This window comes from Acanthopagrus latus, chromosome 16 (genome assembly GCF_904848185.1).
Source record: "Acanthopagrus latus isolate v.2019 chromosome 16, fAcaLat1.1, whole genome shotgun sequence".
Lineage (NCBI taxonomy): Eukaryota > Metazoa > Chordata > Actinopteri > Spariformes > Sparidae > Acanthopagrus > Acanthopagrus latus.
Window position 1 is genome coordinate 20775698 of NC_051054.1, and position 21877 is coordinate 20797574.

The 21877-nt window shown below is 38.9% G+C and overlaps 1 protein-coding gene across 1 annotated transcript in view; it reads left to right on the top strand.

Moving 5' to 3' along the window:
- The window catches only part of gabra2a (gamma-aminobutyric acid type A receptor subunit alpha2a), a 33504-nt gene that overhangs the window by 5302 nt on the left and 6325 nt on the right, over positions 1-21877 (top strand). Inside the window, exons 4-8 of the mRNA XM_037072814.1 lie at positions 1716-1783; positions 11415-11635; positions 18282-18364; positions 19706-19849; positions 21272-21424. Of these exons, the coding sequence (XP_036928709.1) occupies positions 1716-1783; positions 11415-11635; positions 18282-18364; positions 19706-19849; positions 21272-21424 (669 nt within the window). The remainder of the gene's footprint in view (positions 1-1715; positions 1784-11414; positions 11636-18281; positions 18365-19705; positions 19850-21271; positions 21425-21877) is intronic.

The following is a 21877-nucleotide window of genomic DNA, read 5'->3' on the forward strand; positions in this document are numbered from 1 at the left end:
TTTTTTTTTTTTTTTGCGTGTTACCCCATGTTTGATTTGGGCATTAAGGCAAAAGAATGGAAAACAATGCATGATATGATTTTTTTTGTATCACATTCATGATGACATAACAAATTACTTTTTTCATTTTCTGATTTTGGATTCTCAATTAAAAATCAATTAAACAAGTGATACGCAGACCTGCTTTGTTTTTTTTGTACTTTGAGACTCATCAATTTCCAATCAACTTTCTCAATCAACAGTTATTTTCTAAAACAGATCCAGCACAAAGAACGTAGTTCTATTTTTTAAACCCTTGTTTTAAAAAAAAAAAAGATAATACATGTGCCCTGTAACCTTGGAATCTTCACATACAAAACTGACACCGTAGGGGTGGTGGAGCATCACAGTTTTAGACTGAAGACCACCAACCACGCTGCTATAATTGATGGGCTGGCAGTGAGAATATGTTGCTCTTCAACCTCTTCAAATACATTTTTTTTTTTTTTTTTTCGTATTTCTTATCCTGTTGAATTTTGGTAGTTTTACATCTCATTTAGCATTTGGTCTCTCTACTCAGTCATTCAAAATGGAAAGTAGGAAGCCAAACTGGTGTTGTAGGTATCAGTAATATTAAGAGTTGTTCCAGGATTAACGTTTTGCTAAGAGTGTTGGTGTGTGTTTGATAGATGCGGTGGTCTTCACAAATAAATGAATAAATAAAACATCTTGTGGAGTTCATCTTTTTTGTGGGCGATGCAGAGTAAATGATGTCAGTGCCTTGTTCAACACCCCAGGCACTATAATGCGAGACTGACTGATTACCGCAACATTCCTGCTGTATGTGCCTGCATATGCAGCAATCACTCAACGTCTAATTTAGGTTTGGTGCCTGAACGGTCCCTCCGCACAAGACAAAATGTAATGGGGTACACAGCACCCTCTTCAGATCAGATGAGAAAAAAAAAAGTCATTTTGATCTCTACTCTCATTTTACAAATCCAGTGTATAAAGCATGCTCCCTGATTCATAAAACATGCACACAGCTTTTCAATGCATTTGTAAGTGTGTCACATAAACTCACAGGAACCTTCCCCTCCTTGAGTGCAGTCTTCTCTGTGAAAGACTTTTGTTTGAGCCATCCACAACTTCTTTGAATTTCTTCAATTTTCTGTATTTCTGTATTACTGTTTTGATGACTTCACTGATTTTAGCCCACCTGTGTATGTGCAGTTCCATAGACCTAATTTGGGGTACATTCACTCATGCTAAAATTACCCACTAAACATGCATCCATATACACTGAACAGCCATAGCACTGAAAGGATTGACAGTTGAAGTGAACAACATTGATGATTTTGTTGCAACACAATGCTCTGCTGGGAAACTTTGGGTCCTGGCATTCATGTGGATGCCACTTGATGTGCATCATCCACCCAAGCAAATATATTACAAATACAGAACCAAACTGACCAATGGCAATCCCATTAGGTGCCGGTTATTTTCTTTGCAGTTTTACACACATTCTAAAGAGCCCAACTCAAATTTTAGAGCGTCACACACATTACGCTCTGAAAGTCAGGAACTCTCAGCCATTGCTACTTACATTTTGACAGATCTTTTATGAATCTATTTCTAGCAAGTCCCCTGCCTTTTAGGAGTATAAAACTGAATAGGAGAGTTGCAATTACAGCTAACTTTCTGCAATGAATTTCTTTTTTTTTTTGTGTTTGCAGACAGAGTAACAGAAGTGAAAACCGACATCTATGTGACCAGTTTTGGTCCAGTGTCTGACACAGATATGGTAAGTCTCACACCCCGTCTCATAGTGCATCATCTTTTCGGGACACAAGACAATACACAAAGTGAGAAATGAAAATGTCAGTGTCCTTGAGAGCCTCTAATGCACGTTTCAAGCAATCAAAATAAAAACACAAGTAATCACAAGTGAGTTGGAAGCGTCATCATGCTACTTATAAGGATTAAAAGCGGGCCTAGTTAAGGACAGATGTCAATAGCAGATTAGTCACCATGGCTGAAGGTTCAGTTGAATATCAGTGAGAGTAGGTTGATCAATGAGTAATTCATGGTGTCATATTAATGATACAGGAAGACCATCTTTATAATCACTTTATTGCTTGCTCATGCATAACATACAAGATGTGCTGCTTCAGCTCTTGAACAAAACAACAACAGCAGTTTTTTCTACTTTTGTATTACAAACATGCCAACTACCTGCAAGGCATACAGCCTAATACATCCCACATGGTACTGATCTGATATTTGAGTGTCAGTATCACAACTTATAGCCCTTTATCACCAGACAAAATCCCCACTAACATTCACTAGAATCTGACTCTTGTCTTTCATGTTAATGGGTACAATTGCCATTCACTCTCAGTCGAATGACTCTACAGTTATGGGTGTTTATGACGTGGGAATACATCAACTGGGTGGACACACTAACCTTGCCTGGCACGATGCTGTGATGCAGGTTGGACTTACAGCTGCTGACTTGTTCACACGTTTCCATCCATCTCTGTTCAAGCAGTGCTCAGACATTATTCAGTCGGTGCTGAGTTCGAGAGAGAGAGACTGAAGTAAAATACATTATAAAAGTATCAGCTGATACAGTGGTTTCCATGTCATCCACAACTGATTCTCTGGTGCCACTTTCAAAAACAATTTTACAAACAACTAAGCACTCTGTGTTCGATAAGGCTTAATGATTAAATATGCTGTGGATATTGGATATATGTGGACATGTTGACTTACTGGACCAGCTTAGATGTAATTACACACATCCAGCAGATAAAATCTTCCAGACGGAGACCCTGTCAGCTCTGCTTGTCCTGTTGCTATTGGAAACCCAGCCACTCCAACCAGGAGAGCGATGACATGGCAAGGGGTTGGCTGTGTTATTAAAAATAAGATCAGATCATTCATTGTCATGCAGCACTGATATGGCGAGGTTTGATGTTTTATACATATTAAACATATTAATGATCATTATCATGTATTGACTATCCTCTGTTGATCCCACTCATATCCTGTTATATTTCATATTTCCATACCGTACTTACACAAAGGCTACTATAAGATCTAGACTTGACACCTACCTACCCCAAATTAGTGAGATCAGAGGCCACAAATCAAAGTCACTTGATTGTTGTCATTGATACATGTTTGTATGCACAGCAGGAACCCCACCATTCCAAGCATTTTCAATGCTGAAACCATCCAAAACATCCTAGTGTTTAAATCTAATCTAGTGTAATTTAGTCTAAATCTAACCAACCTGGTAATATTGGTCGTATTGCTTTAGGAACAGTGATACGTTTTGTATTGGGAATAACTGGCAATTGACCCCATCCAGTCTTTCAGGTTCTGGAATGTGTTTTATTTTAACCTTTGTTTATTTAAGGTCGGTTCACTGAGCGGGTTGCTCTCTTTTCCAGGAAACATATACATATACACACCTGGTAGCTGACCAGTAAAACCACAGCCTGATCTGTTGACCACAGAGCAGCTCCACTGGAGCAGTTGGGCTGTCATTGATTAGCTAAGTAATAGTGGAAGATGCATTTGATGAGTGACTCTCCAAAACCAAACCTGTCTATTGTTAGTCTAGTTTACATGATCAAATTCTTTTTTCTGAAACTTATGATTTGATGAATCAATCTCTTGTTGTTATATATTTAAGTCAATATATATGTATTCAGTTGAATAAACTGTTGTTTGATGAGTGCCTTTTAATAAAACCAGTTTGAGCTATGTGAGTTAGGATATGGATGACCTTTTCTAATAGATAGATGGAACTTTACAAATGATTCAATGTCTTCGCTGATAAGTGATGTAGGGTGGTAGCTTGTGCAGCAAGTAGGATCCTTGTTAAGTTTGAGGTGAACTGAGATGAGTGCTAAATTCACATGTGGTGAGATGCTGGAGGGTTTCTACATTTCTGTTACCTGTTGATAAATAGTGGTGATAGGGTGGTCCAAAAGTGCTTGTAAAGCAGTCATCTAGCATTATGGATCCCCATGATTTGCATGATTTTCTGGTTTGGGTAAATGAATGTTATAAATAATGTGTTTACTTTAGTTGAGTCAGCGGTACAATCTGGTGTGTGGAGATTGCTGTAGAAGGTTTGAAATGTTTTTGATATATCCTTTGGGGTGTATAAAGCACTCAGCTACAGAAATTGCAACAAATTGTATGATGTCTTTTGTTGCTTTTGGATAAGAATGGTGCTTCTTCTTATTATATTATATTATATTATATTATATTATATTATATTATATTATATTATATTATATTATATTATATTATATTATATTATATTATAAGGGATATTATATTCTATAAGGAGAGGTTGTTGGAGAGTCATTTGGTTCTAATAGATGATGTCAACTCTCTACTCAAGTATGTACTGAAGACAGAAGACAGATTTACAGGTACTGATGTGTTAAAATACCATCGTGTGGATGGTTTAAAGTTGGTTTGCTTAATAAAAACTAATGCTTATCGTAGTGTGGTTGGAGATGGTAATACGGTGGCTTTTTGTTTCTTATATCTCTGCTATGATTGAGTTGCTAGAGAGGAAGTTTTCAGTTTGGGAGAGATAATTGGGATGGGCTGATTAATATGTTTATTCTCGTTTAGTGGAGGGGTTTTAGTCACATAATATCACCAAGACCATAATCGGCCATGTGTTTCTCTTTTTAAGATAATTGATAATTGATAATCGAAAACATAATATACAAAAATAAACATAGAGATGGACATAGCCCCCCAGTGATTGTGAATGCAGGGAGTCTGTCTTAGCTCACCTTTTAATGACTTACCTCACACAATGATCTGGATAGAACACCCGCTCCTTCATCCTTCAATAGACATTGAAATTGTGGTGAAGTCAGAGGTATAGGTTAAGGCTGATGTATCAGGTGTTATGTTAAAACTACAAGTGCTGAAAGCTTGTGCGAGGCATGATTCTCAGTAAGCCTCTGTTTCTATCCATCCTCTCCATGCTGTAGTCTTCCTAATCACTACAGTTGCTGCCCCTTCAGTTCTGACAAACCAATATTTGCTGGTTGATGTGAAACGTATCACTGTGTGCAACTGCCGCACAAAAAACATCAAGATTTTAAAACTCTGCTGTACTGTTAAATGCGGAAAGAGAAATCTGTCATAATCAGCACTGTGTAGACTCTCTTGTAGGACTTGACATTCACTTACAAATGTCCCACACTACAGGTTTTGCTCATCATCTTTGATGTGCAAACATCAGATTCAATTATCAATTATTCTCATGCTCATCACTCAGTAATAAAGAGTAAATGTTGGATGGCTATAGAATGGCTTTTAACACTGACTGATTTGAAAGGAATTTAGCTAACCTATCTGACAGTATATAACAAGTAGTACAAGCAGCCGGATTGGCTTGATTTCACTGACAAAATAATAGTTCCCTCCTGGACTAATCATTTGAAATTATCAGCTTTTAGGAGGCAGCCCTGCTTTATAATTACCTCCTTCATACACATGCAACTATGAGCCTTCCCACCACATATGAGATATTATTGAGCACTCGTTAGAAGGGGCAACACCTCCATTGATAAATGAATCAATTGATTAAATAGTTTGGAGGAAAATTTACCATATTATATGAATCAATGTTATATCTGAAAGTTGTGAATTATGATTACATTAACCTCCATTACTGTCAGAAAGGAAAAAAAAATAATTATGACTTAATTTAAGATATTTATTGTACCACTAAGGAACATGGATAATGAATAACATATATACGTTTGTACTGAGATACAACTAGAGTGGATAAATGATAAGGCATAAATGAACTGTAAATGTAGGTATTAAACTACTTCCCATATAATTAATTAATTAATTAATTAATTAATTAATTAATTAATGTTAGCAAAACCATTCAAAAAGCAAACAAGGAGAATACTTTAATAAGATCAGTAAAACAACAGTTGGTTCACTGAAGCAGCTGGTCTCACTTATTTAGGATAATTAAGGCCTAAGGCCACATAGGAGAGACACAGCATGTGTTCTCCTGTCTTGCTGTGTTCAGTGACAGGCTGCAGAGTGGGAATACATGGAGCCAAAAAGTCCTCAAAAGTCAAAGAGTCCAGGGTCACACCCAGTATGCGGACAGAGGATGGTGAGATTCAAGAACCATCCGCACTGAGGAGCAAATCACCGACCTTCTGGAGCAGCACCTTGGGAGCCACAAACATGAGCTCAGTTTTATTGGTGTGCAATTTGAGGCGATCAGACGTCATCCGGAGACGATGGGGGTGAGGTGGACAGATGGATCTTTCTGATTTAAAGTTGGGTATCATCACCAAATTGGGGCATGTAGGTCTTGACATCTTTCCTCCGTAAAGAGGTCAGAGGTCATTGGGTCTGTGTGTGTGTCTTCGTTCACTCCAGCACAGGCAAAAAGAGCCGTTCAATTAAACCAATCAAAATGTGATGAAAGTATTTTTTTTTTTTTTTTTTCGTATTTGCCTGTGTTCGGTCTGCCACAACTATATATACCCATTTTCTTTTATGGAACAAGGGCTGTGGATTTTGTCCCATATCTTTTATGGCATAGTTGTCATGGATTCCCACTTTGTCATAATTTACAGGAGGAATAATTCCAGAGTTTATGGAGTCTAGGTTGCACTGACATGGGTGGATTTTTTATGTCCTTAAATATTGGAAAAACATGCACATTTATGAATGAAAGTCTTGTTTACACATACTGTATATGAAATCCTTGCCCTGGACAAGGACAGAAGACACCTTAAGCTCTAACCTACTTTTGTAATACATTTATACTGTTATACTGTCTCTAATGTGAACATAGATGCATTGAACATATATGAACATTACCTGTTATGATGTTTTGAAGGGTTTTCATTCAGTTGGATAGATTTGTTTGGTCCCCTTGTGTTTGATGGGATTTTTTAATGCGGTGTGGGCCATGTGAGTCCACAACCCTACTTAAGACAGCCTCCTCCATTGTGTTGTAAGATAACCTTGTGAAAGTCCAAGGACCAAACTTTGTTGTCATCAAACTTTATCGTTTACTGATCTTTTCCATGAAACCATGTCAAAATGGTAGGTTTGATATCAACATCCAGTTTGTCATGCACATGCACATTTAAAGACACAAACACAATGTCCTGCCTTAAAAGCTTCCCTCAGTCTTCCCATTACAATCACAGCCACCCAACCCCCTCCTCACCCCACCTGGACCTTCTTCAAATATTTAAGAGGCACAGAAGCACGGGGCAGAGGGATGGAAGTGGTGATGATTGAGACAGCACCTTCAAAAGAAAGAAATAAGAGAGATGGTCTCATGTTTAATTCATGCCATGTCTCCATCAAACTTGCAACAGATAATTTCACTCCACCACAGTGTCTATCTTTTCCCTGCCTTTGATAGCTCGTCTCTGATACACACACATACATCTCCCACGCAAGAACACGCACACACGCACACACGCACACGCGCACACACACGCACACACACACCTCTTCCCTTTTCCTGATAGATTGGACGACCCCCCTGCTGCTCCCTCTGCCTCGTTGTTTGTGAGGGTTTCTCATTTCTGGATTATAATGCCCCGTATGTGCTTCTCACACAAATACTGTGAAAGCAAAAATACAGTGAGATGGTTCAGGAGCTTAATACACCTGCCTGTTTTGTGTGCTGGATTCTCCATTCTGATTGGCAGATGACTGCATTCCAAAGCCCTTTACTTTTAATGATACTGGTGCGTAACAAAAAATGTTGACATTTATTAGTCTGCAACTGAAACTGAAATTAAACAGCATTTTTCTGTGCTACATCATACTGCTTCTTGAAGAACACAATCATAATATATGTATATTGATATTTTTTGATGACATCCCGCCGATTTTGCACTAATTCAAAATACATAGTGGAATAAGGTTAATTATTTGTTTATGTAAATGGAGACCTTTTTTCTGATGAGGCCATTAGAATTTGCTGTTAGGAAGCAACATCAGCCCTCTATTACATTTTCAGATGGAAATGAACATTTTTCTGTCTTGAAAAGGATTAAACCTGTACACACTAACAGGGTTGTCCCCAGAGATTTTTAATGGTGGACCCAGAGGGGGCTACTGAAAATCTTGGAGAGACTTGGCTTTAAATGTTTTCTTAAATTTGCCTTTTAGTTGCAGTACAGAAGTGAAGACACTGCAACTGTGACAGCCGGCCGTGGTGGTGAGTTTAACAGGGCAACTACAGCTCACAGTCCACTGCATCAGCCCCACGACCGCTGGTAGATTTTAAACATCTGCAAGAAAATCCCAAGCACAGCCCATTGACACCGGACAGCCGCTGAACGTACAGTTAGAAAACAAATAAGGGTTATAGAAGATCAGTGGGACCGATGCCCACTGCTGAGTGCCTGTTCCTGGCTGTCCTTCTGTGCCCAAACCACCCTAAGTGACCTGGTAGTCTGGTGTACAGAGAGGGAGAGATATCAGTGAGCCCCAACATATTTACTGTTAAATCAGAGTGCAAAAGATCCGAGAATTAGCTATCCAGCATGCTATTCCCTAACCGTATGTTCAGTGGTTGCCTGGGCTATGCTTGTGTTTATCTCGCATTTTTGTTTGTTTTACTTTATTTAGTACCTGCACAAGGTACAAATGTGCAGTGCAATACAAGGGAGATCACAAACACACAGTCAATAGAAAATAGAGATCTAATAATGAAGAGGACAAATGAAGAAATTATGAATATACATATAATAAAGACATTGTTTGACAGAAATAAATGAAAGCGATGGCGAGATTGCATGGTGAGCAATCAAGGAATCTTACCAGCAACTGCTGCCCCAAGTATGGTCTTTAACAGTCAGAGGAGCACCACACATGATGCTGAGCAGAAGGGTATGGAGACTTGACCTACAAGGATGTTATAGAACATTAAATAATTTAGTGTTCCAGTCTTTGCCCGACAGTCTGCCCAGTGACAACGGAGTTACTCTGTGTTTCTATTCTGCTCAGCCCTAATTCTTTTATTTTCTGGTCTTCATAAATTCCATCAGGCCCCATTATTTGACACTGTGTGCCATTTGAAACCTGTTGAATGATTTTATATGCATGTATTACATCACTTAACACATTTATTAGATCTCAAGGGTACACATAGTGCATTTTGGTGAGTAATACTGAATGTAAACATTGTCTTTTGTTTGTTTTCAAGGAAACTCCAAAAGACGCCTAACCCGCTCACTACAGCAATATCATATTCCCAGAGTTACAGAAATAAAAACATTAACATTAAATAGACAGAAGTCACACATTGTTCCTCCTAAGTGTCGAGGCTGCTTAAGACAGCACAGAGAAGTTGTTTCCCATGACATGTGGAACAACACAGACAAATCTCGTTGTCCTCATCAGTTCCAACACTCCACACAGTTCTTTGAGTAGTTTCATTGTGAAGTCTCCTGTTTTTTTTTTTTTTTGGTTTAATAGTTTGAACACAGCTTTCAGGTGCAGTACCAACACCCTGGATTGGATTGTGGACTTGCCATAGTGTGACAGATGTGATGGTTCAGGACAAATACATGTACTGTTATGCTCCAATTGAACAGTGTGTATGTTCTCATTTGAATAGTCATCTGAATGTTTCATTTTGTTTTTGGAACTTCAAGAAAATGGTTGTCTTTAAGAGGATTAATTGTGTGTTGATACCTACTGAAGACAGAAGGGATGGTGAACCTTACTGCTCAGACTTACACATTGTTTGTCAAGACATGCAAAATCATGAGCAGATAATTTAAGTTAATTTTTGGCGCATGATACCATTGAAATTACCAGTGGATATTATAATGAAGTGTTCCCTTTGTTTCCTCAGAAGCCATCATTTAAACATTGCTGCTTGCAGCACCAAAATCAAAGATGTGACAGGACACCCAACTCACAGGAGTTGGTTCTGGCACAGATTTGCTGACACACTGCTGGAGCCTCCTGTGCAGCCCAGTGAAATACTGGACTGATATACTGTAATGAGAGAGACAGAACGAGGGAGTGATGTTTCCACTCGGCTGGAGGGATTGACGTTGATGTAAACTGTGGCTGACACTTTGCCTCAGGGACCAGCTGGATCTGTGACCAACAGGTCTGCGCCCGGCCAGGTGCTGCTTGGCCAGGTCACGAACACGCAGTCAACTCTGTCAGAGGCTAAGGACACACCAGGATACCAAGACATGAATGATTTGAAAACACAGTGTACTACACACGGATGTTTTCAAAGAAAACACAGATGGATCCTTTTATTATACATCTATTATATGTTAGTATAATGTTAGTGAGATGATCCTGCTCAACTATATAGTAAGACAGGTTTAGTTGGTATGTTTCCCATAGAAAGCAGTTTAAACACAGCATGGAGAGACAGTTTTGTGAAAATTAATGTTAATATTATTTTTTAGTTTAGGTTTTTTATTATCTTTTTTTTAATAGTGTGAGCATCACACATTTACCTCATTGTTTTGGAATAGTTGCATAAATCACATGTATTAACAGACTGGTCACTAAAACTGTATCTGCATAACTAAACACAAATAAGGGTGAGGTTGGTTTGGGCGACTCTGCCCATAAATATTTCTTGACTGAACAAGACTAAATCTGTCACTGTTTGTTGGACCCACTTATGATGGATAGAATAGACAACATTCAGAGACACGGTATCTCTTGGGGAATCTTGTGTGATTTATTTGTAGGCTACACGTATCATGTTGGAATTAGTTTGACAGATAATATAATTGAGATATGATTCATGATTCGTGAGGATAATTTTTGCATCACAAATTAAATTTTCCCTGTGACATTTGTTGGGGCCCGAACGAAACAAACATGATTTCTGGAGAACGTGTCGGCAGTTTTGAGTTCCAACTGTTTGACACATGAATTCAAGTTTCCTGGGCACCACACAGTGTGGTGACTACCCCAGTGAACCAGGGTCGCGACCCAGGCAAACTAGTGTCACTACAGTCAAAGACAACTATGGCTAAGAGTAGTGAGACCAGCAGTTAGAAGTTGCTGCCCAGTTTTGGACCTACCTTTTTGGCCATTCCTTACAACTTATACCTTTAACAAGTGGCTGTACAGAGGACTGTGCAAATACTATATAAATAATGTTTTGTGATTCGTCATTACACCTCATATTCCATATAATATTTTGTACGTGTTTATATTGTTTGATTTTTCTCAAAGTCACAGAAAGGAGAGGAAGAAGAGAGATTGAGATGCTGCTTGATGTTGACACATTCATTGATCATGAACTCAAGTTGATCAGTTACACCTGTGTTTTTGACACGTCGTTATACACAAACATGGCTCTCTTCTACATTGTGTTCCCTCCTCTGTGTCTCTTTCAGGAGTACACTGTAGATGTTTTCTTCCGTCAGAGTTGGAAGGATGAGCGGTTGAAGTTCCATGGACCAATGAACATTCTGCCTCTCAACAACCTGATGGCCAGTAAGATCTGGACCCCTGACACCTTCTTCCATAACGGCAAGAAATCTGTGGCCCACAACATGACCATGCCCAACAAGCTGCTGAGGATTATGGAGGACGGAACCCTGCTCTACACCATGAGGTAGCTGGTTGTATCATTATTACAACTGATGACATGAAATGTTCATTCATCCAGGTTTTATAGCTGCATACTTAATTCCTATTCAGTGTCACTTGTATTGTGCTTACATCTTTTTTGTTGTAACTATTAACACAACACGTTGGTTCTGCTATTTAGGAAATAATATATGTCATTTCATTAGTTTTTCATAAACATAATCTGTTACTGGAGGTGCAAATCTTCATTGGCCTCACAATTTGTTTCAATTACTATTCAACTGCCAACAATTCAAATTCAATTTGTTTCTCAGTGCAATGCATACGATACACCTCAGTCTATGGCATTCTGGATAATCTTTATTACTGCACTTGACTACTTTTTTGTTATTTAAATTCTCGTTTATTCAGAAAGTTCTTTCAATAATCATACTACAGGTTTTCAATATCTGGACCTCAGTCTGTGAAAATTACAAACAAAAAAGCAAAACATTTCTCTATCTGGATTGCTCTGTAACAAGTGCTTTTTAATGGCAGTAATCTTGTAATGTAATCATCACAGATAAAACACTGACTGACATTTTCATGCACATGTTTAATCTGATGATTTTTTTTTTTCACAGAAAATATAATTAAAACATCTTCAGTTGTCCCCAAAAAATGTTTTTAACGTGACATATTTTGCAGTGAGGCAAACCCCAACCCTAACCCATTATGGAGAGATTGAGAGGGTCTATCAATCGCCATTTGTTGATTACATCTGTGGGTGTGGCCATGACTCTACCACTCCAGCACAGCACATGAAAGATCAGTGCACCTGCAGTACATATTGATTGACATTAATGTGCAAAAGGCTACAGAAGATCTTCTGCGATCCCTCAGGAAGAACAGTGTTCTTTGTCCCAGCCTGAATAGTCTGTTTTTTGTTTTTTGGTTTTTTTTTGTATTGATTTGGAGCCTGAGGTACTTACATGAGTCCACCCACTCCACATTGTCTCCCTGGATGATAACAACGACAGGAACTCCTCTTCTGTCCAGTAGTTGACCCCCAGCTCTTTGTTGCTAGCTGATATTGAGCTTCATGTGTCTCTTCTTGCACCATGGGAGCAGTTAAAAACTGAGAAAGCGAGAGGGAGAACGGTCTGTATTTTGCAGCCTGAATCACCAGATTGGGAGCACCTGCAAGTGTCTGCATTTTTTTTCCACTTCTAACTCTACAGAGTGCTTCCATTAGCATGGGTCAAACTTACAACTTGTAAATCTTACAGGGGCTTTGTATCTCCAGAGAAGGTGACATGCTGACCACAGTGGGGTCGTGGCTTTTAGACACACCTTCTTTCAACACGAGGCAGACTGGAGTGTTTGTGTCTGTTTTAACTTAAAAGGCTTAAACCAGTCCATATTTTGGTGATGTTTGGTCCATCCAAGATATTTGATATTACTGTGGACTCACTTGTATCCGATCTGAACACCACTGAAAATGATTGCCATTTACCATCTAGGCAGTGTCTGCGTCAGTTGTGGTAGTATTTGAATGAAAAGTAGTGACCTAAGATACATGACCAACCAAGATAATAATGAGAGCTATGAGAGCCCAATCCTAATACACCCAAGCCTTGACCCTATGTTCTAATGTTAGCACCCAGGAATGAAACAGTGTTCTTCTTTATATGATGACTTATTTAAAAGCATGAGGTTGTGAATGAACTGCAAGCATCCACGCTTTTCTGTCCCCATAAGAATGGTATTGTGATAATACCAACATCGCCACGGTAACGCAAGAGAAATCATTGCAGCTGAAGATGGAATATGGTCTGGTCTTGTCAGTTTACATAAACACCATCATCAACAACAGATAACATATAAGGGTCCTGTAAAATTATCCAAGTTCATTTTGGACAATTTTTTGGGATATTTTGATTGCTGCTACTCGTACCTGGTTGGGTACTCAAAGAAAGTGGACAGTGCCCTGCAGCACTTGCCTCTACTATGTGCACTGCAGAAGTGAGATAGGAGACACTGAAGAGGAACGTCTTTCACCGAGTTAAATTAAATTTGAAAATTTTAAACCTGTTTCTTCTTCTTGGCACTGGTTTCATTCATTTTCGGTGGCAAACTGAGTGTAGTTGAGTGTCTTAGCAAGTTTAGGGATGACTGACAACAGTGTTATTTTTGCATGCTCACCTCTGCCTCTGGGTTGGGTTGCCAAGTACTACAACACATACCACACAGACAATAAGACACCCCCATTTAATCTTCACTCACTATAAAATTGGGGGATTAATGGGAGAAATTACCCAATTTAAGCACGGGAGAAAAATTGGTTAAAAATAGGTTGACTGCTGTAAAACAAGTATAGTGAAGGGAAATCTGAATTATGTATCTTGTGTGAAGACAGAATATTGATGTTAAAAAATGCATGTAATGCATGTAAAAGGATAATATTGGCACTCATGCATTTCTGTGAGATCTAAGTCTGTGACATTTTCTTAAAAATACATTGTGGAAAGGACCATAAATAATGAAATCAGGCATGCCCAGACATTCCACGGTTAGGACATACTAGGAGATCCCAGGATAAGTAAGACACTATTAAAAACACATCTAAGAGAAAGAGTTTAAATAAAAGACGTGGAGACTCCTAAGAATCTTCAATGGTATAAAAGCAGGAGCCCTGAGCAGGAGTTCTCAATAAAGTTCTATTCTGGGGAAGGCTCGACATAAGAGATGACACCACAGGGTCAGAAGAGGAGATGGCATATATTCACTCAAAATTATGGGCCCAGGCAAAACTTGGTATTTACTGTGGTCAATCATGGAGATGATAGGCCTGGCAGGAAGATTGCCTGCCCTTACAGATGGAGCGAACAAGTGGATAAAGTCACTGGAGGCATGGTAGGGTTAAGACTGGTGCTAGGAGATGTAAAAGCTCTACTACATACATGTTTAGACTGGTAAGCACACCACTGAATATATTTCCATGTAGCACAATTACCAGTTCTGTTGATTGGGTATACAGTTGAGGGTGTGGGATTTGGTGGACACAGCTGAACTCGGAAGACACCACACAGGCAAAAAATGGATCTATCACAGCTGGAGGCAGAGGTACCAAAGGATGACAAGTGCCCCTCCAAACAGCAGCAAAGACTGACAGATGAGGCTGTCCTAGAATTCCAATACCACTGTTCAGAGCCTTTTCACTGGAGATGAAGAAAGCCATGCCAGGAGAATTGCAAAATAGACTAGACAACCTTATGGGCCAGATTGAAATGGACTGGGTGGTATTCATCATGGGGAGAACCACAAGAAAGGAAAATGTCAGGAGGAAGAAATCGATATACAGCTGGCCAGTAAACTAACACAGCTTCAGCTGGGGGAGTTGTCCTAACAAAAGGGAGGAGAGTGACAGAGCCAAGATTCAAGCCCCTGTGGTGACAGCCACCCAAGCCAGCAACCAGTGGAGCCACCAACTGGCCTTGATGTGGAGGATGGATGGTCATCCAGTTGCGAAGATTGCAGTCCATCCTCAGTGACAGTTTTTTGCTCAGTGGCAGCGTGTCAGAAGTGCACAGCTGGAGGGAGCCTTTAGCCCGACCTTTGCTGCTCCTGACTTGGACCCACAGCTCAGAGTTGCATCAAGTGGAGCAGGCGTGCATCTTGGATTTAGCCCCAAGGGTGGGCCGGATGTCATCATTCAGGGCCAGGGATCGGTTCCCTCGTGGTCCTGGCTGATCTCGACCAGGTAAAGGTGTCATCACCAAGTAGGACAGCAGCTGAATTCTTGGTGGATGGGTGGATGTCACAGGAAGTGTTCGTTATGGTAATTTGACTGAGCAGCTGCTGTGGGTGGTTCTTAGAACCTATTTCAATTTCAGTATGATGTCCTGTTAGTAACTGTAAGTGTGTGGAAGTTTGACAAATAGCAATAATTAAAGACCTTGCTGAGTCCACAGCTACTCCAGCTATGCGATGGTCAAAGAGCAAAACCTCCTATCTGAAAAAAATGCACTTTTTTGAGAAACCACAAAGAAAAGAAAAAAATTCTAAGGTTACCAAATACACAATACACAGTTTTTGGACTATATTACTATATTATGTGTTAACAATACCGACTAGGTATTGGTGGCTTGCAAAGTGCAGAGTCCCCACTTTTCCTGGATCATTTTGTAGATAGGAGCTTCTGCATTTGGTGCAAGATGGAAGAGGTTCTACCAAGTGATGCTCTAAATTAAGTTAACAATTAAAATTGAATTTAAAATAAAACTTTTTATTTTTTCAAGTAAAAATATTGGCCAGTGTAGTAAATGTAATAGATACTACACTGTGCAGTATGCTGGGGTCAGAATTCCTTAAATAGGAAATTCCTTAAATTCAGTGTATTTGCTTCCTTGTCCACTGGAAATGAATGTGGCTGTGTTTCCCATAATGTTCAGTGATTGCAAACTAAATAATGACAAAGAGTACATGTAATATTATTTTAATTATTTTATTCAAAAACCTTCAATAATACTGAGCAAATTGAGCCATCTAGTGAACAGTATTGTGTTCAAAGATTCAATGATGAAAAAAAAAGAGTGATGTAACCAATGGCAAGACATAGTCATCCTGCAGTACTGCAGTAAGTGTGCTTCTAGAAAAAAAATGCTGAGTTAAAGCCACACTGAATTTAACCAATTTACAGTATGACATGGAAGTATTAAACCCTGAACTTTGAACAAACAGAATAGCATAAAATCGCAATTCCTAACTATTAACATCAGTTTTGGATATCACCAGGTAAAAATGCCTCCCAGATTAAATCTGGTTCCATAAAACAATCTTCTCTAATCAGTGTGTGCAAGTAGAGTCTTACATGCTCACACTGTGTCAATTTAAGTACTGTCCAATGCTATGGCTCCTTTAAGCAGTGTAGTGAGGTAAACCATCGTAGAATGCATGGCAGGAAGCACAGCCTTCAGATCTTGTAAGTCATCATATTTTTACTTTTTTATTTTTTGGTGTTTCTGCATATCTCTTCCTGACCAAACCATTGTTTTCTTTACACCTCCTAGGCAAAGGAAAAAAAAATATGATTCACAGTTGTCAAATTTGTACTCAAGAGGCCTGTCTTTGTATCTCAATTGATGGATGTCAGTGACAATTGGATCACCAACCTTATGACCAGGGTGGATTGTAGAATGGTATGTTTGATCCTTGTATGTTTTGAAGAAGTCATGCTTCAGGTACTTGTATGGCTGCTTTGGACGGGTTTTCTTTATCTACGTTTTGTTGTTGCTGGGGACATCGATTTTTTTGACCCTGAGTACTCTTTCACAGGCAGCTGAGTGAATTTTTTGAAAAATGTTTTCATGGTCTTGCAGCAGAAGTCATGCAGTCCATTGGCAAGAACTTTGTTTCTGTTCTGGTAAGAACATCCATCTGAGTACACGATTGGGTTCCTCAGGGTTTCTGCCTGTTGCTTACTTTCCTTGATGAAAAAGCTATCTTTGTGTCTAACCTTCTTCATTTTTCATCATCCAATTTCTTTATCTGTTTACCGGCCAGCTGGCAGGCATATCTGGGCCACAGCCAATCAGAATGAAAGACCCGCCCCATCTCTGTCTCTGATTAAACCACAATATTAGCCTACCTTTACTGTGAGTTCGGTCAAAGGAGATCAAACGCTTCATTCACAGAGAAGCAACAGATGTGATTGCAGTTTACATCAAAATCCATGAAGCGCATCTCAGAATGTCTGGTAGCCTCATTTTCAACCTACCCAAATTCTCGTGACCCCCCTCCTCCAAAACCTCTACTCCCTTTTGTCCAATTCAAGATGGTGATGCTGGTCTTCAAGGCCGTCACCAGAGCAGAACTTCACCCATCTGCCTCCAAATACTGATCAGAACAGGCCCTTGCACAAGTACTTCATTTTACTACATCAGCTGGCCAGCTAATACCGCCATTGCTGAGAGCAAACAAAGCCCACTCAGCAAAGTCCTGACTCTTGTCTTGGCACCTCAGTTGTGGAACGAACTTCTGACAAATGTCAGAACAGCGGAATCACTCGCTATCTAACACAAAAGACTCAAGACTCATTTGTTAAGACTTCACCTCGACTCCACATAGCATGACTGCCTCCTTGACAAAGTCACTTTGATAATGAGGGGGACAAAGAAACAAAGCAGTATTGGCCTATCAGGGACCATCAAACGAATACACCTTCATACTCAAAATCAATCAAGCACAGTAAGGTTCTTACCTAACATTTTATGACAGTGTATTTTTCAGAAATAGACTGACGATGTTGGAGGAAGGCACATCTGGCTGTCAGTGCTTTGACAGAGCTATGTTCCCTATGTAATCAAGGACACAATGAACAAACTCTTTGTCATGGCGGGATCTTCTTATTGTCCGTAATATTATATGTTGTATGTCTGTCTCTTCAATGTGCTGCTGTCTGTCAGAACAAAAGGTATTTTATGCTCAACAAAGCATTTTCCTGGTGAACTTTTATGTTGCTCTCTTCCTTGCTTGAAAGGCTTGTGCCTTTAATGACACATCATATTCATCTAAATAATGTTTAAATGTTAAAATTTTACTATGCAGGATGAGAAATGCATTTTGTTCTTTCTAAGGATTTAATTAAACAGTGTGTGTGTGTGTGTGTGTGTGTGTGTGTGTGTTGCCAGGTTAACAGTTCAAGCTGAGTGCCCTATGCACCTGGAAGACTTCCCGATGGACTCTCACTCCTGCCCTCTCAAGTTTGGCAGCTGTAAGTGTGAACAGTTTCACTTCAACTATACTGTACAGCATAAAACTTGGCCTAATTTTGACTTGAAATAATATGCTCATTGTTTTTTTTTACCCCATGAACACCTTTGTGTCAAAAACGTTCTTGGAAACTGTCTGTCTTGTCAAATATCAGTCACATACAGGCTGAATCACAATATTTGATTATAATAACTTGTGGGTAAAAGACCTCTGCATCACGTAGCTTACATACCATTTTTAATTGCAACAGTTATTCTGAAGATGCACTGTTCTGTAAATTAAAAAAAAGAATGCTAGCAAAGAAACACATGAAATACTACATAAAATAAGCAGAGGAGAAAGGTCAGAAAGATTGTTGGAAAGTTTGAAGGCTGTATATCAGACTGTTGCTTCAATTTCAGCCTTAAATGAAAGAAAATATGAAATCAATATAGGTTGCAACATTTACCTAAATTAACTATATCTGGAGATCACCCAACACTTATTTGTTACTCAACATTGTTGGAATTATGTGAAAATTAAAGTGCAAAAATGGAAACCCCAAAGGATATTTGATTGATGAGGAGCAACATGGAAATGTGACTGAAAGGCTGACAGCCAGGGCACGCTGAACTATATCAACTTTGCTAAATTCCAAATTGGATTGGAAGTAAAGGTCCTTTCTTATCCATAAAAGGAACAAAACATTTTCAAACCTTTTTTTTATATTACTAAACATAAATATAAACACAAGACAACTATACTCTCCGATCAAGAAGGGAAAAAAAACATTTTTTAAATTGAACCAAACTTTCTTTTGTGTTTGTTTTTAAATGACTTCACTGGTTTTAACACCTAGATAATCCTTATAAGTCACCTAGGCATCTTACAAGGACTTAACTACCTATTAGGTAATGATTATAACAGGGACCTTAAAGTGTTTCTTGCATCATTAATTTGGATCTCTGATTACTAAAATGTTGTTTTTATTGTTCTTTTCATTGTCAAAGTTGATAGAAGCATAAAATCCAAGTGTCAATTTTAGCATTTGGTTTGAACAAGTATGAAATAGACCAAATGTTATAATCGAAAATGTTATAATCGAAAATTTTAATTATCAGACACTTAAAGTGTAGTTATAGTAAAAATAGTTATAGAGGGCTACACGCCTACTCTTCATGGAATCAACACTTTGCTGTTACACTTAGTGTAAGATTATTTAGACCTCTTTAATAATTATACCATTTGATCTCTTTAATTTGAGCCAAGAGCTTTAATTAGGTAATTGTGTATTGAATACGATGAAGAGGCATTTGTAGGATTTCTTTTTTTGATCAGTGTGTCTGTGTGTTCTCTGCATCAGATGCCTACACTAAGACAGAGGTTACTTACATCTGGACGCGTAATGCCTCCCAATCAGTGGACGTAGCGGCTGATGGATCCAGACTCAACCAGTATGACTTGGTTGGCCAGACTGTGGGGAAAGAGACCATTAAATCCAGCACTGGTGAGCACTGACAAAAGTTTGACTTCCATTTTAGATTGCCTGCTGACCCAAAGTTGTGAGACTAAAACCATGCTGGTTGCCAAAGATAGATAAAAGTAAGTGATTATACAGCCACAAATGATATATGGTTAGAATACATTATGTCTGGAACCCCAGTGTAGAAAGCCAGTGGTGCCCTTGGTTTTCATTATAATATTGTATGAGAGTTAATATGTTTACATTGTAATGTTTGATTATTTGTTACTTTATTCAGCTTCACTCACCTTATCACCTTTTAGAGCACACTAGTCCCTGTCATCACCTATTTTAACGATTTGTTGTTCAGATTGTGGTATGAAGCATAATTTTTTTTTTTTTTTAATACTCGATCATTCTAACATTAACTGATCTCTGTAGGAGTACATTCGATTGCTCCTCATCTCAGAAAATCTCTGGCATTTCTGTACTGAGCTGCAGCAATTCGCACTATGAAACTTTAACTTATAGATCATCTGAAAATGGTTTATGACCATTTTGTGGGTCAGTTCCATTTTTGAACTTTTTCTCCTTCAGTATACACCTTACTTTGCACACTTAAATACTAGACGTACATTAGTAATAGAGATCTACTCAGGTACTGTAATTAAGTACAATTTTGACTGATGGTCTTGAATATGTCTGTTTTATGGTACTATATACTTTGACTCCATTAAATTTCAGAGAAAAATGTTGTACCTTCTACTTCAGTCTTTGTGCATACACACAGCTATAGTTGTGCATCTACGCTCAGTTTTCTGCATCTGGCTCCTGCTATGGTATGTTCTAAAAATGACCGTTTATAATAGAATGTTGTAGTTAATTTGTTCTAACATGAAGTTAGGGCCCTTTAACATCTCCATCACTTGGAGAATGACATTGTTTGTTGTCCAGTGAGCAAACAGATTGTTCTCACAGTTCCACAGTCCTCTTTTTATCAGTTTTGTGTAGCATCAAGTCCACCCTCTTCATAGCTCTTTGAAGTTGTTTTATTCTCAGCCTGGAGGAAGTGAAGGATGGAAATGAAAGATGGCAGCTGCAGCAGCTCCCAAAGTTTACAGCGTCGCAGGGCATCACAGGGCCAGAAAATAGCCTAGTGAACTTTACATAAACCAGACTGCTGAAGACTTCCACCAACGGCAGCTGAGCTGAGTGATCAAAGCAGCTTTCGACAGGAACACACTCTTTTTGCTCGCTGTATACTTAGATTTCCCATCAGCGAACAGTTAGAATGGTCAATAACCACAAATGACTATTCTCCACACTGAACTATAAGAAGCTTTTCTTCATATATCTTATGTACCGTTTAATTTCCACATCTGTAATTACATTCCCCCACTGTGTGTGACCATCCTCACTCAGCTGGACTCCTCTGGACTTCCTTCTCATTGTACTTCTTGTCTTCAGGTGAATACACAGTCATGACAGCTCACTTCCATCTGAAGAGGAAGATCGGCTACTTTGTGATCCAGACATATCTGCCCTGTATCATGACGGTCATCCTCTCACAGGTGTCCTTCTGGCTCAATCGCGAGTCAGTGCCAGCCAGAACTGTCTTTGGTGAGGTTTTCATTTTAACATTTCAAACTCTATTCACATTTTCCACAGAGAAAGAGAGCAGATTTATCCAACACATGGCGGTTTTGAATTTCTCCAGCCATATCACCTTTACATGATCCCCAATTGTATTTAAAACTTCTAGTTTAACTAGTTCAATTAGGTGTAAGTAGGGGTGTACCTCTCTCCCTTGTAGGACGATCTGAGCTACAAATAGACACACAGGCTTATACCTTGGCCGTCATGTAATGTCTGCATTAGTATTGTATGTAATCTTAGTTTTGAAGTTGTGTCTTAGGCTTTTGACCAAGCCGAAATCAAATGATATGATCGCATGATGACATACATTGGAAGAATAACGAATCATTGGATGTGAAAAAAAAGGGGTTTGTGTGATTGTAAACAAGTTAACTTGGTGCTGAGCTGTCAACCAACTTTTACTGATGAACAGCCTGT